This window comes from Quercus robur, chromosome 4, assembly GCF_932294415.1.
Source record: "Quercus robur chromosome 4, dhQueRobu3.1, whole genome shotgun sequence".
NCBI classification, from domain to species: Eukaryota; Viridiplantae; Streptophyta; class Magnoliopsida; order Fagales; family Fagaceae; genus Quercus; species Quercus robur.
The window spans coordinates 18365130-18381286 of NC_065537.1; the positions used below are offsets into that span (position 1 = coordinate 18365130).

General features: G+C 31.0%; 2 protein-coding genes across 3 annotated transcripts in view; both read left to right on the top strand.

Moving 5' to 3' along the window:
• LOC126720744 (heavy metal-associated isoprenylated plant protein 46-like) overlaps window positions 1-15500 on the top strand; it is a 53026-nt gene extending 37526 nt beyond the window's left edge. Inside the window, exons 2-4 of one of the 2 annotated variants that reach the window (XM_050423532.1) lie at window positions 14636-14652; window positions 14756-14840; window positions 14930-15500. In XM_050423532.1, coding sequence (XP_050279489.1) covers window positions 14647-14652; window positions 14756-14840; window positions 14930-15237 — 399 coding nt within the window. In that variant the 5' untranslated portion in view covers window positions 14636-14646 and the 3' untranslated portion in view covers window positions 15238-15500. Of the gene's footprint in view, window positions 1-14470; window positions 14653-14755; window positions 14841-14929 lie in introns of those variants that run through there. The other variant, XM_050423531.1, reaches the window with a different exon arrangement.
• LOC126720748 (heavy metal-associated isoprenylated plant protein 47-like) lies at window positions 5665-6732 on the top strand. The gene is made up of 3 exons (XM_050423539.1): window positions 5665-5831; window positions 5949-6033; window positions 6182-6732. Exons 1-3 carry the CDS (start codon window positions 5826-5828, stop codon window positions 6457-6459), a joined length of 369 nt encoding a protein of 122 aa, XP_050279496.1. The 5' UTR covers window positions 5665-5825; the 3' UTR covers window positions 6460-6732.
• Window positions 15501-16157: the final 657 nt, after the last annotated feature.

Sequence of the window (16157 nt, forward strand, 5' to 3'; positions counted from 1 at the left end):
ATTATTTAGCTAAGCCCAAAACCGGCCCTATGAACCCAATAAACATATCCTATTCTATTTAAAGCCCAAGAATACTTATGCTTGACAATATTTGAAAAGCTCATGATTCAAATCCATGGCAAAACAATTTTATCAATGGAATTCAAATCCATAATCAAAGCCCATGATTTAAACCCAAGGCAATTTATTTATCCAAAACTCAATTCACATTAACAATATCAAAACCCAATTCTCATTGGCAATATCAAAGCTTAGTTCTCGCTGGCAATATTTAAAACCCAATTTTTATTGACAACATCAAAGCTCAATTCTCATTGACAATATCAAAACCCAGTTCTTGCTGACAATATTTAAAACCCAATTCTCATTGGCAACATCAAAGCCCAATTCTCATTGGTAATATCAAAGCCCAATTTTCGCTAGCAATATTTAAAACCCAATTCTCATTGTTAATATCAAAGCCCAGTTTTTCCTAGCAATATTTAAAACCCAATTTTCATTGGCAACATCAAAGCTCAATTTTTATTAACAATATCAAAGCCTAATTTTCATTGGTAATATCAAATGCCCAACTTACATTGGTGCTATTAAAAGCCTAAGCTAACTACTTGGCACTATTCTATAAAAAGCCCAAGGTTCTTAATGATTGACAAAATACTATATCATAATTATTTCACTTAAAAGTCCAATAATGAACAATACTCTAGATTCTTAAACATATTACTGTAATATTACAAGTTCATGGAATTTATGAATTATCTATTCTCAAAACCCATGGCAATCATCTTATAAAAGCCCATGAAAAGTTATGATTATTAGACCCATGACATTTATCTATTTCATATTATAAACTCATGTTCACTATCTATCTTACATCACAACATTCATAATATTTATTCCCAAAACTCATGGTAATTATTCATCCTACAAGTCCATTATTATGATTATCTATAGAGAAACCCATGAGAACATCACATTATTCCATTATAGTGGTTGTTACCATATTTATTTAAAACCCATGGTAAATATAATTCTCAAGAACAATATTGAAGGTCACTATTTAAAATAGCCCCAAAGAAAATATCATTTACAAAGTAATCCATAGTAAAAATTACGAGAAACTATACAAGTTGTTATTTAAAGCCCATGGGAATTAATACCCAAAATCAATCATAAATATTTATTAAAAGCTCATGGATTCATTTTATTTCTACTAACAACTAAAGCCCATGAGGAGTAAAAAACTCATGGTAAAGTATGTCTTTAATGCCCATTTTGTAGGCCCAAGAATCTCATGAAGTAGGGAACAAGTCCAAGCAAAGAAAGGGCCATGTGGCCCAACTAAAATTGCTAAAATGGAGCAAAGTTCTAGCCGAAAAAGGTCCCTAGCAAGAGGCTTGAAAGTGGGCAACTAGCCCTTGTTCATCCCTAACCAAAATACAATTAGAGACCCCTACAAGAGAACCAAGCCTTTGAGGATGAACTAGGGGCTATCCCATTAGTTTTCTGTCACCCTCTACCTGACGAAAACAGTGCCCGAGGGCTGTCATATCAGCTGAAGTCTGAAGGATGATGGAATTCCATCATCTTCCTTAAGATTGTACCTCCAGTGGAAGGAGAGCTAAAACCAAGTTATCCAAACCTCAACAAATTGATGCTATAAATGTTAAAAACGTTTAAAACATGATTTATGTGCCAAGCCCATGAATCGTAAAGGGGAAAATTTGGGAACATGTGGTTTGGAGGGTATAAAGGGATCTCCAGCGAAACCCCCTAAAGTGGACTTAGAGTTTGACATCTGGCTTGAGGTGTTGAATCTTACTTCTTGGGGGACCAAATCTCAGTTGCAGCATTAAGATTCATTCCTGATACATGCCTTAATCCCATTGATTAGGCTTAGTCCCAGAAATCCTGGCATTTAATGCAAAGCACTCTAAAATCTCATCATTCCCAAAGAGGCAAGGCAGCCCCTAAAGTAAATCTCCTACTTTTGACCAAAAATCCCAAGAAGATTAACCTTGATTCACTACCTCTGAGTAGTTCTACATTTTTGGATTCTTGTTAATTAATGTTTCTCTAAAGCATCATTATAAAAAGATGAACACCTCAACCCACTAGAGGACAACTACCCTCTCTGAAACTCTTGGTTTGTTTACTATTTTGCTCGTCGTTTAGCTTTCCTCAAGCTCACCACTCATCATCTTTAACCCACACTCATCTAATCTCAAATACTCTTTTCCCCCTTTCACACAATCACAGCCCATAAATGTCTCTCAACTAGTCATAAACAGCCCACCACTCACAAAAAGCTTTAACCTCAGTGCTAATCCCATTCCACTCACTTAAAACAGCCCACATTACCTCATTCATGCCTTATGCACACATACTCACCAAAGTCTTAGTTTAATACTTGCCGCATTGAGCTAGGATCTTTCTCTCCCTTTATTTCATCCTATTTTTCCTCTTTTATTTGTAACTATGAAGCCTTTAATCCTTGTTTAGTATTATTATGATGAAGGTCATAATGTTTTGGAAATTATGGAAGTTTTCCCTTATGTTGACTTAATAATAATAAGGAAAACATATGATTTTTACCATGTAAACACACTTATTAACCTGGAATTACCCCACCACTGGAGATAATACCGTACCGCTAGAAGACTAATTTGAACTATGATGCTGTAAAAAGACTAATAATATAATAAACTAACAACAATATCGTGTTTATTGTGTTTTATTGTTGTCTTCTTGTTAAAGTGCAGCCTCTATCTCTTACTTGGGCAGACTTACACAACACCAAAAGCCTTTGCGCTTTATTTCAAAGGCCCATTGTTGAGTTTCGACTTGGCTACCCCATATTCTATTTGGGAACATCAAAATTTTCCCCTCAACAATGTGTAAACTCAAAAAAGTTTGTATAATTGCATATAGAGGTTACACATATCTTGAGATAAGAGAAAATAATTCTTGCCAATTTGGAATAGAACTTGACTATTCCTATACCCACATGCAACTTATCGCATTCAAAAAAAGACACCTGCTTGATCAATACATTGGAGTATTACTTTGGCTTCTGAAAGCAACAACTGACATAAGTATAGTTTGCCTTCCTCTTATTCAATTTCTTTTTTATTTCTTAGCTTTTTTTTTTTTTTTTTTTGAGAAACTTTTTATTTCTTAGCCTAAAGCTTGTTTATCCATTTTGTTTCTAAATTAGGGATTGTGCTAAACAATTGATGTGGCTCCACAAAATGGCCATGAAAAGCTAGGTTTGATTATTTTTGAGTTAAAGCTCTTTCACTACTTTATCGGGTTAAAATTCTTTCACAATAACATTTCAATGATGTGCTGTACATTTTGTTATTAGTTTCCTTCAATATTTTAATTATTCTCATTGTAAAAAATTGTAATATTTAGTGTTCTATTTTATAATAAATGTGGTATAATAATTTTGATCATACAATATGTGTTTACAAATTTGAAAATTACACGATACAATGACTAATATAGATAGGCATGCTCCATGCCTATTCAAGAATGCAAATATCGTTTTGATAAAATAAAAATAAAAATGTCCTTCCATTATTATATATATATATATATATATATTCTTGATTGTGTGTTATTAAATTTATTTTTTCTTTTGTTAGACTTTATTTCAAATGCTGAAATAATTAAGTTTGAGCAAGAATACCACAATTCAAATCAATTGTTTCTCCTATAAATCTTAGAAAAATGATAAAGAATTTCATTATACTTAAATAATTAGTGCACTAAAAATAATTAATATAGCAAAATAAATGTATTTATTCTATTAGATAATTAATGCATAACTATAGATAATTCATATATATGAAGGAAAATTATTGTGTACTCTCGGAGTACCATAAATGCGTATTCCATCTTCTCACATAAATAGTGAGTCTCATTAATTAAATTCATGGTGAGACCTACCATTCACGTGAGAAGGGGAGAGTACGCATTTATAATACTCTGAGAGTACCTATATATAATAAATATATGCATTTACTCATTTAACTAATTCAATGAATTAATTTTTTGATATAAATGCAATCTTTTGTTAAGGTAAAAACTTAAATTAATAAAATCTCAAAAAATGCATCACATGGTAGAAGCTCATGTTCTCTCACAGGATATCTTTACTTATATATATTGAAGTGTTGTTCAAATAAATGAAAAAGAGTAAGGTTCCAAATCGGAAAATCAATCAAACGAGTAGGAACTAGGTTGAACACGTCCAATAATTGGTGTTTCAATCGTTTCAACTGTTTTCCTATATAATCAAGTGTTTTTGCTTTAGGAAGTAGTCTTTTACATTAAAAATTAAAAAAGAAAAAAAAAGAAAAAAAAAAAGGTGCTTTTGCTTTAGTACGGTCATTTGTCTTGAAAGCTTGTAACTTTTGACTTAATTTTTCATAAGGTTGGCAGATTAGTTACCCAAGAAGTTGTTACAACATTTTACATGATTAATTTTGATGATATCTAATAAAAGTAAATTTGTTGGTAGTATTGCTTCTCAAAAAAAAAAAAAAAAAAAGGGTTAGGCTAAGGACGATTTTTTATTTTTTGGTAAATAACTATGGACGATACACAAAATTATAGGAGTCTTCAATGGTATCTCAAATGTCTATTATGGTTTCTCTGGTCAATGTAACTTCAATTGTTAACAAATATTATAAAATTCTTGTCATATAAGAGTTTGTTATTATTTTCCCAGAATAACAACTGAAAAAATTAAAATTAAAAAAGAAAAAAGAGAAAATGGGTTATCATGTAAAATGATAAAATTTATTTTCCGATGTTGCCTAATACTGTTCAAGGTGATACAGTCACCTTTTGATTAGAAATAAAAAATGTATTAGGGAAGTGTAAAATTTACCCTTATCATATATACTTATTATTTACAATGAATCCATTTTATAGTTTTTTTTTTTTTTGAGAGAGAGTTATTGAACCCTAGATATCTTATACAACCATTAGAGACTTTACCAATAGAGTTAACTGGAACCCACTTTTATAGTTTAAATTATATATTACATACTTAAGGGTATATGTAGTGTCAAAATAAGGTATATCGAGGAAATAAAATAAAATTACAATTTTTATATTTGATCATAATAAAATAAAATTTCAAGTGAAATAATTATCCTGTTATGCTTCTACCCAACAAGAGGCATGAATTGGAATGGAAGATAATCCGCCGTTTCTGAATTCATGTCTATTGGCAAATGCAATCATGCAAATAGAAATTTCTTGTAATCCTAAAAGTTTCTTTATCCTCGTTACTTTTTGTATTTTTATTAGGTAATATATGCTTTTGATGATAACTTTTTATTGTTAAACCAAAACACCAATCAATTTTTTTGAAATAGACGAAGATAGACCCCAAATATTTTATTTAACTATTAAAAATTTTAATAATTAAATTGACTAGAATCCACACTTTTTGGACATATTTGTTTTTAAAATAAAATTGTCATCTTTATTAAAAAAATTATTTATATTTGACCGGGGTCAACTACGAGTAAAAAGCCTACGCTGCCCGCGTCATTTGGGTTTCATAAAGAAACCGTGTGAATGTGAAAGCCACTTATAGTAGTAGGACCCAAAACTTTATGGAGAGCTAGAGAGGACAAACAAAATGTTGGTAATCTCAGTCACTAGTGGAAACTTAATCCTATATATATATGTCCCTCCCGTTCAGCTTGTTTGTCATATCAAGCTTCGACACCCAGAAATTATAAGCTATCTAAAACATCACCCTGCTCCTCCCTGATAAGAATTTGATCTCTCTGACGAAGAAAATGAAGGTAATGTTGAATACCATGCTCAACAATGGTTTAGAAGTTCTGTTCCTTATTGAACTTCCAAATTCCAATCATGTTATGTAATGTAATACTAACTGCCACTTATTAACTTTATTGCAGCAAAAGGTAGTGATCCGGGTGAACTTAAATAATGGCAAAAAGAATGCTCGGACCAAGGCCCTGCAGATTGCAGTTGGCGTACAAGGTAATCATTTTTTTCTTTCAATTTTTAACATTGAACCAAATTTACATGCTCTTTACGTACTTGTTTACTTTCTTAATTACTTCAATTAAGCTCAACAGAGTTTCATTTAGGAATTTAAAATTAATTATCTTTCTTTTTGGTGCTTAAGGTGTTGAATCAGTATCTTTACAAGGTGAGGATAGCAGTCAAATTGTTGTTGTTGGGAATGACATTGATTCAGTCCACTTGATATCTTTGCTGAGGAAGAAAGTTGGATCTGCTGAGTTAATGAGTCTCTCACCAATCAGTTCTGAGGGGGAAAAACAACAAGAGCCCAAACACAATGGAATACAATCAATGGTTTGGCCAGCTTATCAAGCTAGTGTGCCATATTATTATACGTATGACGTCCCAAATAACAACCAAGACTCTTGTACTATTATGTGACCACGTGTATGAATTTTGGTACTGGCTAAAACTTAGGTATAGTTTCTTAGATGTTGTAACTTAAATTCTACATATGATTCTTGCCATTGAATTTAATTCAAGAATCTCAAGTAGAGCACTACGTGTTAGAAGTGTGGAATGACTTTCTATGGTCTATCTCTTTAATAGAAAGAAAAAATTTGTAAAAGAAAGTGTAATTGACTAAGAAATTATATTCATGTGATCTAATAAGAAATAAGGATCTAGTTCAAGGCATATGGTTTGTTGTTGAAATACATTTCTTCAGTGTTATTTGCAAAAGTTCTCTAAACTGAGCAATGGCTAGAAAATGGAATTCTGAACCTCTTAGTAGACCTCAAAAACATCTAATAAAGTGAGTAGAAGGAGATCTGAATATCATCAAATCCCACTTTATTTTATAACTTTGTTCACCTGTAGGGGCAGTAGACAAAAACTACTAAGACAGTAAATTCAAGATGGAAAAACCTCACCCTTGCCTTAGGGTATATAATGAAATAACAGCACTACATTGTTTTATCCTCAATGTTCATAATAACATGAATTTCTAAACTCAAAATACTGTACATTGGAAAATTTATTCAAAATACGCATTACTGTACATTGGAAATGTACTCAAAATACTGTACATTGTTTTCCATAACTAATAAAAACCATGCTTTTACTAGTCTTGGGCACGTCTCAGCCATTAGTCTGCTAGCCATGTATACACTATCAGCAAACCAGTCTGATCCCCAGTAAAAAAGAGGCCCGCAGGACCTATTTGAAGGGTCTGGACTTCTTGTTTTGCAAATAATCTGCCCGTCAGTGAATCTGAAACATAAATCACTAATATTAGTCAAATCCAAGAGGGAAAAGAAGATTTTTCACAGAGGGAAAATTGTACTCACAACATTGAAAGTGATTCTAGTTCAGAACCTAACCAGCCATCTCCACGATTCTTTTGTTCCATAGACACAATCTTCCCACCAGCCAGGTCTCCAAGTCAATCGCCTCCACGAATCTCTTTTTCCATAGAGACATTCTTCCCCCCTAGCCAGGTCTCCAAGTCAATCAGATAGTTCCGAAAATTATGAAGAAATGTGAGTTGTAAAGGCTGAGGTAAAGGTTCAGGCACAAGATGGTAATGCTGATGACAGAGCTGCTGAAGCTGGTGATAAAGCAGCTGGTAAACGACCTGTAGTATATTTATAATAGGCAAAACTGCAGGTAGCATAAGTTAGCTCAGAAGGATAGAGTCTGTACACGTGTCAGTGATCTAGAATGATTGAATCAGAGTTTGTTAATCCATTCCACATTATACGGAGGTAGTTATGGTATAAATAAGCAATAATAGAATTTCTCATTTCCATTGGAATCGTTTCTATTCTCTAAGTTTTCTTCTTCATTTCCTATCTTGCATTGCTTTACTTCTCACGAGTAAGCATGATGACCGAAAAGTATTGAAATTCCAGTCATGCACGCTTTTATTTCATACCAATTAACACTTCTAAACTTTATTGCAACAAAAGATAGTGATCGAGCTCACCTCAATTTTATGTCTTTTATCTGATCATTGTAAAAATTGTTTAGGAATTCATCATCATGAAGGGACCCAACACCATAGAGTGCTTATTTTTTCGTTGTCTAATAACTTATAAATAAATATTCCTAATGAAATTTTCATTTTCATTGAATCTTGTCATATTATTTGTGAGATTTGTTCTATTTTGGATGCTTGAACCAACATACTACTAGCCCATGTATGGATTTATAAATCAAAACTAATTGTATTTTAAAGAAAATCTTCTATGTTTAATTTGAAACGTAACATACCTACCACTACCGATATTGGTACATAAGAGACCCTTGAGGGAAACGTTTCTCACTATTTATTTTAGTGCAATTTTTCTATGATAGAATACTTTACTAGTATAGTTTAAAGGCTTCAAAGGTTAGATTCAGCTCTTTCTAGATAATCTCAATGGTCATTTGCCTAGGCTATAAAGGTTAGAGGGTTACTTTCAACCTTTAACTTTTCTTCATGGGAATAGAAAGTTCATCCTTGTATGAATTATGATGCTAAAATAAAATTTTCAATTTATAGTGTTTCGCTTTTATAATGATTGCTTATTGTATATTAAATAAAAAACAATTTTTTTTTTTTTTTTTTTCTGTATAAGCGGAGTTTGAAAATTAGATAATTCTTACATAAAATTACGATAATTCTCATATTTAAACACAGTTTTGACTGGGTCAACTAAAGAGGAAGAACTAAAGAAAGCCCATGCCCCTATGGGTAGTCCAAAAAACACGACAATCCATTCATTGGCTTTTCATAAAAGAGAACCGCGTGCTTGCCTTCCAAAAGAAAACAATACCCAACTATATATATATATATATATATATATAACTATAAATATTTTTTTTCTTTACTTTTAAGGACAATTGCAGATTTCATTGTCTAGAGTAAGAGATCCTTATTGTGCTTGTCATCAATTAAAGTAAGATATATTTTTTCATTTTATACTTTTCTTATATTGACTTATATAAGTTTAGTTATGTAAAATGATGTTAATAATTTAAGTTGATTATTGTGCATTTGGCAACTAATAATTAAAAGCTAGTTTTTTGCTTAAATTATCTATAATTTATGGGTTCCACATTACTTTTTGTTTTAGCTTTATTTCAAATAATTTAATTTTCATTCATTTGGAAATAAGTTAGCTTTTAGATTTTTTTTTTTTTTTTTTGGGTCTCATATTATGCAAATAAGCTACCAAAAATAAGCAAAAAAATCATTTAAATGGTAGCTACTTGTGATTTAAACTATTATTGAACAAAAAATCCTAATTTAAACTCTTTTTAGATTGATCTAAAATGTTTAGAGAATATTATTTGTGATCAATATCATTTAAATGGTACTTTATAATTTACAAATTGACTAGATGAGAAAAAAAATATTTTGATTATATGAACTAACTTGATTTAAATATATTCATCATATGTGATTAAGATAACTTATCATGATATATATTTTCATTTAGGTCTATCTTCTCATTTTGATTGTAGCTGTTAAATTTATTTGACTTAAATGATAATTGTCTTAGTCTTGTGATGGAGGATGAAATTAAAGGAAAGTGCTACATCCACAATATTTTCACAACAAGTTATAATTGGTAATTTGTTATTGGTTTTAATTTGAATCTACAACTTAAATTACTTTTTTACCTACCCATAATAGTTAATAATAATCTACCACTTAAGATTTGTTGTGAAAAAGTTGTGAACATAGCATTTCTCTTAAACTAAATTGTGATGTAGAAATTGGGAGCAACTATGTAACACTTGTTGGAAAAACTGGTTTTGCATCTCATACAAAACCCACAATGGAAGTAATAAAAGGATCTACTTCATTCATGTGAGATAACATGGAATATTTAGAATTTTAGAAACAAAGAATAGAAAGGCATACCTTGATGCAGTGAAATTCAAAACAAAAGAAGGTCGAACTTGGGAAGACCTTTAATCTTCATCCCAATTCCAAATATGTCCAAGATGTGTAGTCTCTCAATCAGTTATGTACACACTTGTTCAAGAGAGAATGTGTTTTGAGAAAACTGTATATTTCTCTTTTAATCGTACGTACATTTTTTAACTGTCAAAAGCAGTTACTTTATTTAATAACTCTTATTAAATAAACAATTGATTATCTAATGGGGCTAGCCTTTTGGACCAGCCTAATTGGGCTTTAGTGTGTGGCTTGGGATGAGACCAAAGGGACAAATGAAGCTTTAGCTCCAATGGACTTCGGGCTTATCTGTCAACTCTTGACAAGTCCAAAGTTACCATTAATTATATTTAATACCACTATATAAATATAATTGCACTCTAAGCTTTATTAATAAAACTAGTATGTAGCCCCGTGCTACCGCACGGGAATCGATATATTATTAATCATGAATTTATTTATGTTTAAAAGGCTCAGTTAAGTCTAAATTCATATTATTAACCAAAAAATTTCATTAACAAAACTTAGCAGTATATATATTTTACACAGAAAGATGAACCTTGGTGACAATGTTTATCCAAAAGATCCATTCACGCTTTTGAATCTTCAATCTCTATTGGTGATTGAAATTTTTGCAGCTTAAAAAATTTAAAATTTAAAAAAAAAAAAAAAAAAAAAAACCCCTCAGAGTTGTACTCATTTTGTAGTTTTACGATGGGTCATTTTGTAACATGATAGGCATTTGTGTGAAGAAAAAACCTCTGAAGTTCCATGGCTGATAACAAAAATTCTCTCCAATCTCTTTTTATAGAGAGATGGGTTTGTGCGTGGTTTTATATATCCTTCATAGTTGTATTATCACGAAGCAAGCAAGTCCAATGGATTTAGATTGGTACTACCAATTTCCAAAGCATGAGTGTTTAATGTGTTATTAATTTCATCTCATTGGCTTCTGCACATGACAGCAAAATTAAAAATAATTAGATTGTACACGTGTATAGTAAAATTGGACTGCAATTTCAGATTCTAATTAAACAATTGGAATGATAATATATGATAGTAACAACAATAGGAAAATTCAAATAAAATTTCGAATTAAATTATAATAATTTGAATAAAAAATTCCAGTAGAAAGACAGGGTGAAGTGATCCACTCCAAGAAGGCGACCAAACTTGCGTAAATATAGAATAATAAATCTCTCTCCGGAAAATTTACATTGTTCATAACCTTTACCTTCACTGAACATTTTAAAAATGTAGTGACTCACATCTGCCATCCAGACATCTACAGCCGAGTCCTCTCCAATTCACATGAGATTCCATTGATCACTAAGTTCCTTTGTAGCCTACAAAAAGTATCATACATCGGTTCACAGCAGTGCTTTCTTCATTGTTATAGGTGCCCAACCTGAACAAAAAGCCAAATATAAGGATAGTGAATTTTAGGCATAATGTGCATCTAATCACATATTAGCAATTTATAACAAATGTAAAGATGCAAACTTTGTAAGTGAATAGTAAACAAAACTCAGTGTCAAAACCAAGAAGTGCTTTCTTCATTGTTATAGGTGCCCAACCTAAACAAAAAGCCAAATATAAGGATAGTGAATTTTAGGCATAATGTGCATCTAATCACATATTAGCAATTTATAACAAATGTAAAGATGCAAACTTTGTAAGTGAATAGTAAACAAAACTCAGTGTCAGAACCAAGAAGAAAGCACTTTAATCCGAAACTCAGTGCAAATGTAAAGATGCAAACTTTGTAAGCAATTTATAACAAAGATGCAAACTCTGGCTTTGCTATCTTTTTGGAAATTATGCAATGTACCCAAACCAAGTTCTTATCACCGATATTAATCTCTTTAGTTTTCACGTTTGACTACAAAATCAAGAAAAAACTTAATTAGCATAGTAACTCACTTGACCCAATACATAGAAGTGGTTTTAATAAGAATGAGCCCACATACATTTAGCCACATGATGCAAAATTCAACTTCAATTTCATATTCTAGACACATGGCACAAAATTAGAGTTTTAATTTGGAATTCAATTTCACACTCTCTCTGCTTCACCTATTCTTTTATATATAGATTAAATCCCAAGACTTTATTATCTAAATAGTTAATTCATTCATGAAAATATTCGTAATAATATAAAGTCATAATATATAACTACCACTTTGAAAATTACTACTTCTTGATCCTTGAGTATCCGGTTTAATTCTTTAAGTTATTCATATATATTTATGAAATCAAATTTCATAAAATATAAACTTTAGTAACTCTTTACTAAAGTGGTTAGACCTAACACTCTGAATAACCAAACTTATTAAACTTATCTCAAGGGAATATTTTATATCTCTACAAAGAGACTATGAATTCCATTTTGAGAATATGTGTTCCTTTAGCACTACATGTGGCTGCCCAACATACTAAGGTTTTGACTATTGAATTAGATCTCACTTCTAATATATCAAAGCAACCTACATTTCATGATCGGGTTCACTATCCTCTCAGGATTGAGAGTTTATGTAAATGAAAGTCGTGAGATTTATTATTTAGTTGACAATCGTTAATAGAATAATTAATCTTACAGTGGTCCAGTTCAATATGTCTTATACACTTAAGTCACATCAACATATATCAACTAGAAGTCTCCACTTCTATGATCAAGACAAACCATCTTAGTTGACACGTTATGGTCTTCACAGATGAAATGCCCAATTTCATCACCGACTATGAATTAAGGTTTGAGTTTATAAAGAACTTGTGATTTATATCTTCTTTGACTAAATCACATACTATGCATCTCAAGGACTATATAATAATGTGCAAATATTCATATTACCATTATTTTAGATAATAAAACAACTTAATTATTTATAACATAATGTCATACATTATATCACACAGCATTGTATAATAGGATTTTAGGGTACTAACCCTAACAACACTAGCAATAGTGACTCGAGAATTGAAATGCTCAAGGAGGGTTGGTAAAAGCATAGTCACACTTTCATAAAGCAGGGGCTTTGGCTTTAAGAAGAGTTTATGATCTTAAAGGCTAGCAACCCAAGCTTTTGCAAAATGGGCAAGTAACCCTAGGTTTTTCGGATGTCCAAAAAGCTGTAATTTATCATATGCTTTTATTTCAGGCCTTGTTGTATTATGTATAATTTTTTTGAGAAGAATATTTGTCTTTTAGTTTATGAAGTTTTCCTATTATCAGCAGGAAAAAAATAACCTATTTTTTTTATCTATTGTACTCATTTGGCACAACTTATATATTTTTTTTTTTTTCAGTTCTTTGAAATAAACCATTTAAAAAGACCTCCATTTAGAAAAAAAAAAAAGAAGAAGCTGTTCTAAAAATAAAAAAGTTTGGTTTCGAAAAGGATATGAATTAAACGAGTAAGAACTTCCTAGCAGGAGAGTAGGAAGCTGGAACACGTCCAATAATTGAGTCATGTCATGATACTCGTCATTCCATTACAAAGATAGATTTAATAATAGAGAAGTTTCTACTAATTTTCTTTATATCATCACGTGCTTTTGCTTTAGGTCTAATCGCTTTTACATTAAAAAAGAGAAAGTGCTTTTTCTTTAATTTTCCATAAGGTTGGCAGATTAATTATGACAGATGTGTAGCAAAAGTAGTTGCGTTAGTAGCATTGCTTTTAGTTAGACAAAGAATAATACTTAAAAGAGAAATGTTGTGTCTAACAATATTTTCATAACAAATTTTTTTTAGCTAATTGTTACTAGTAGATAAAAAAAGTAATTTAAGTGTGGATTCAAATTAAAGCAAATAATAATTTATCACATAAAATTCGTTGTGAAAACATTGTAGACGTAACACTTTTTCTACTTAAAATTAATAAGAGTCATTCACCAGTTCCACAAATGTTTATTACGGTGTTAGAGTTCAATGCAATTTCAGTAATTAATAAATATTATAAAATTATTGTAATGTATAAAAGTATGTTATTATTTGTCTAAAAAGACAAACAAATGAAAATTTAAAAAAAAAAAAAAATGGATTATCATGTGATGTGACAACTTATCATAGTAGAACTCTATCACAATCTAACTTGAAAAAAAAAAAAAAAAAAAAAATTGTAATGTTACTATTCAATATGACATGAGTTACTTTTTTTTCTTTGGTAAAAAGGAAAAAACAAAAAAAAAGGTGCAGAAAATGTAAAATAGCGCTCTTCTTATACATGTTATTATTTATACCGGATTCAGTCCATGGTTAAACTGGATTCATTTCAAAATTTTGTTTGATCTTGATCAAACTTCACAGTCCACAAATGATGGCAGTCCATATATTTGAATTTGACCTCGTCAACTATAAGTCAGGCATACCATTCAATTATTTGGGTTTCATAATGAAACCGCGTGTAAGCTTCATTAAGTAGTTGACCATACTTTCTGGACATGATAAACAATTAGTGTAACTGTGAACTTAAACTTACGCCTATATATATTAAGCTACGACACTAACTGCCTAAACACACTTTGCTCCCAGATAAGATTTTGAACTCTCTGGCGAAGATAATATATCCTTTTCTTTTTGTTTCTTTCTGACATTAAGCAACAACAACCAGAATTAGCTAGCTAAACAAAGCACCCTGCAGCTCCCTGATAAGAATTTGAACTCTCTCACCAGGAAAATGAAGGTAATAATGAATACCATGCTGAACAATTATTTACAAGTTCTGTTCCTTATGTACTCCTAAGCATTTTTATGTTATTAATTGACACTTCTAAACTTTATTGCAGCAAAAGGTAGTGATCAGGGTCACCTTAAATAATGGCAAAAAAAAGGCTCGGTCCAAGGCCATGCAGATTGCAGTTGGTCTACAAGGTACTCATTTTTATGTCTTTTATCTGATCATTGAATTGATTAGGAATTTAAAACTGATGATCAAATTGTTTTTCTTTTGGGTTCTTAAGGCGTGGAATCTGTGTCTCTACAAGGTGAGGACAGCAGTCAGATTGTTGTTGTTGGGGATGACATTGATTCAGTCAACTTGACATCTTTGCTGAGGAAGAAAGTTGGATTTGCTGAGTTGACGAGTGTCTCGCCAGTCAGTACTGAGGGGGAAAAACCAAAGCAAGAGACCAAACCCAGTGAATCTGGAATACAATCATTGGTTTGGCCAACCTATCAAGCTGGTGTACCATATTATTATCAACCCAGTGCGCCATATTATGCATATGAAGTCGCGGGTTACAACCAGAACTCTTGCATTATTATGTGACCTGTAGGAATTATTTGATGGCTAAAACTTGGGTAAAATTTCTTAGGTGCTGTAACTTGATTCTACGTATATATGATTCTTGAGATTGAATTTGATTTAAGAATCAAAAGTAAGAGCACTTAAAGTATAGAAATCTAGGAAGTGTGGATTGATTATAAATGGTTCTCATTCAGTGGGAAAGAGAAAATTTTGTTTTAAAGCATGATATGAAGTGATAATAAAATTATAGAGAGAGTGCTGTATAAGAGATTATTTTCATGTAATGGGCATGTGGTTTTTTGTTGAAATAAATTTCTTCAATATAGCATTAACAAAAATTCTCTAAACTGAGCAATTGGTGGAAAATGGACCTCTAATTAAACCTCCAAGTCAACCTCAAAATATCTAATAAAGCGGAGATAAGAGATCTGGGGTTCTAATTAACTCAACTGGTAAAGTCTCTGATGGTTGAATAAGAGATTTAGGGTTCAATCCCCACCTACACCAAAAACTAATTAGTGTCTTCGTTTAATGATAATAAGCATTATCAGGAATAAAAGCTATAGATTGAAACTCTCTAAAAAAAAAAAAAAAAAAAAAAAAAAAAAAAAACCAACCAATTAAGCCATGTTAAGGCCATATTAGGGATTCATCATCATAAAAGACCCAACACCATATAATACTGTAAATAAAGATAAAAGTTAGCTAAAATAGTATAGTGAGACTCATAAATAATACCAAAAAGTGCAGTGAGGCTTATAAATAGTAGCAAAAAAAAAAAAAAAAAAAAAAAAAAAAAAACTGAATAGTAAAATAGGCTGACTTTTTAAGTTAAAGCCCTAATAACTTATAAATAAAATATCCTTGATGAAGTTGTCATTTTCATTGAATCCAGTCAAATTCTTTGTCAGATTCGTTCTATTTTGGATGCTTGAACAAAC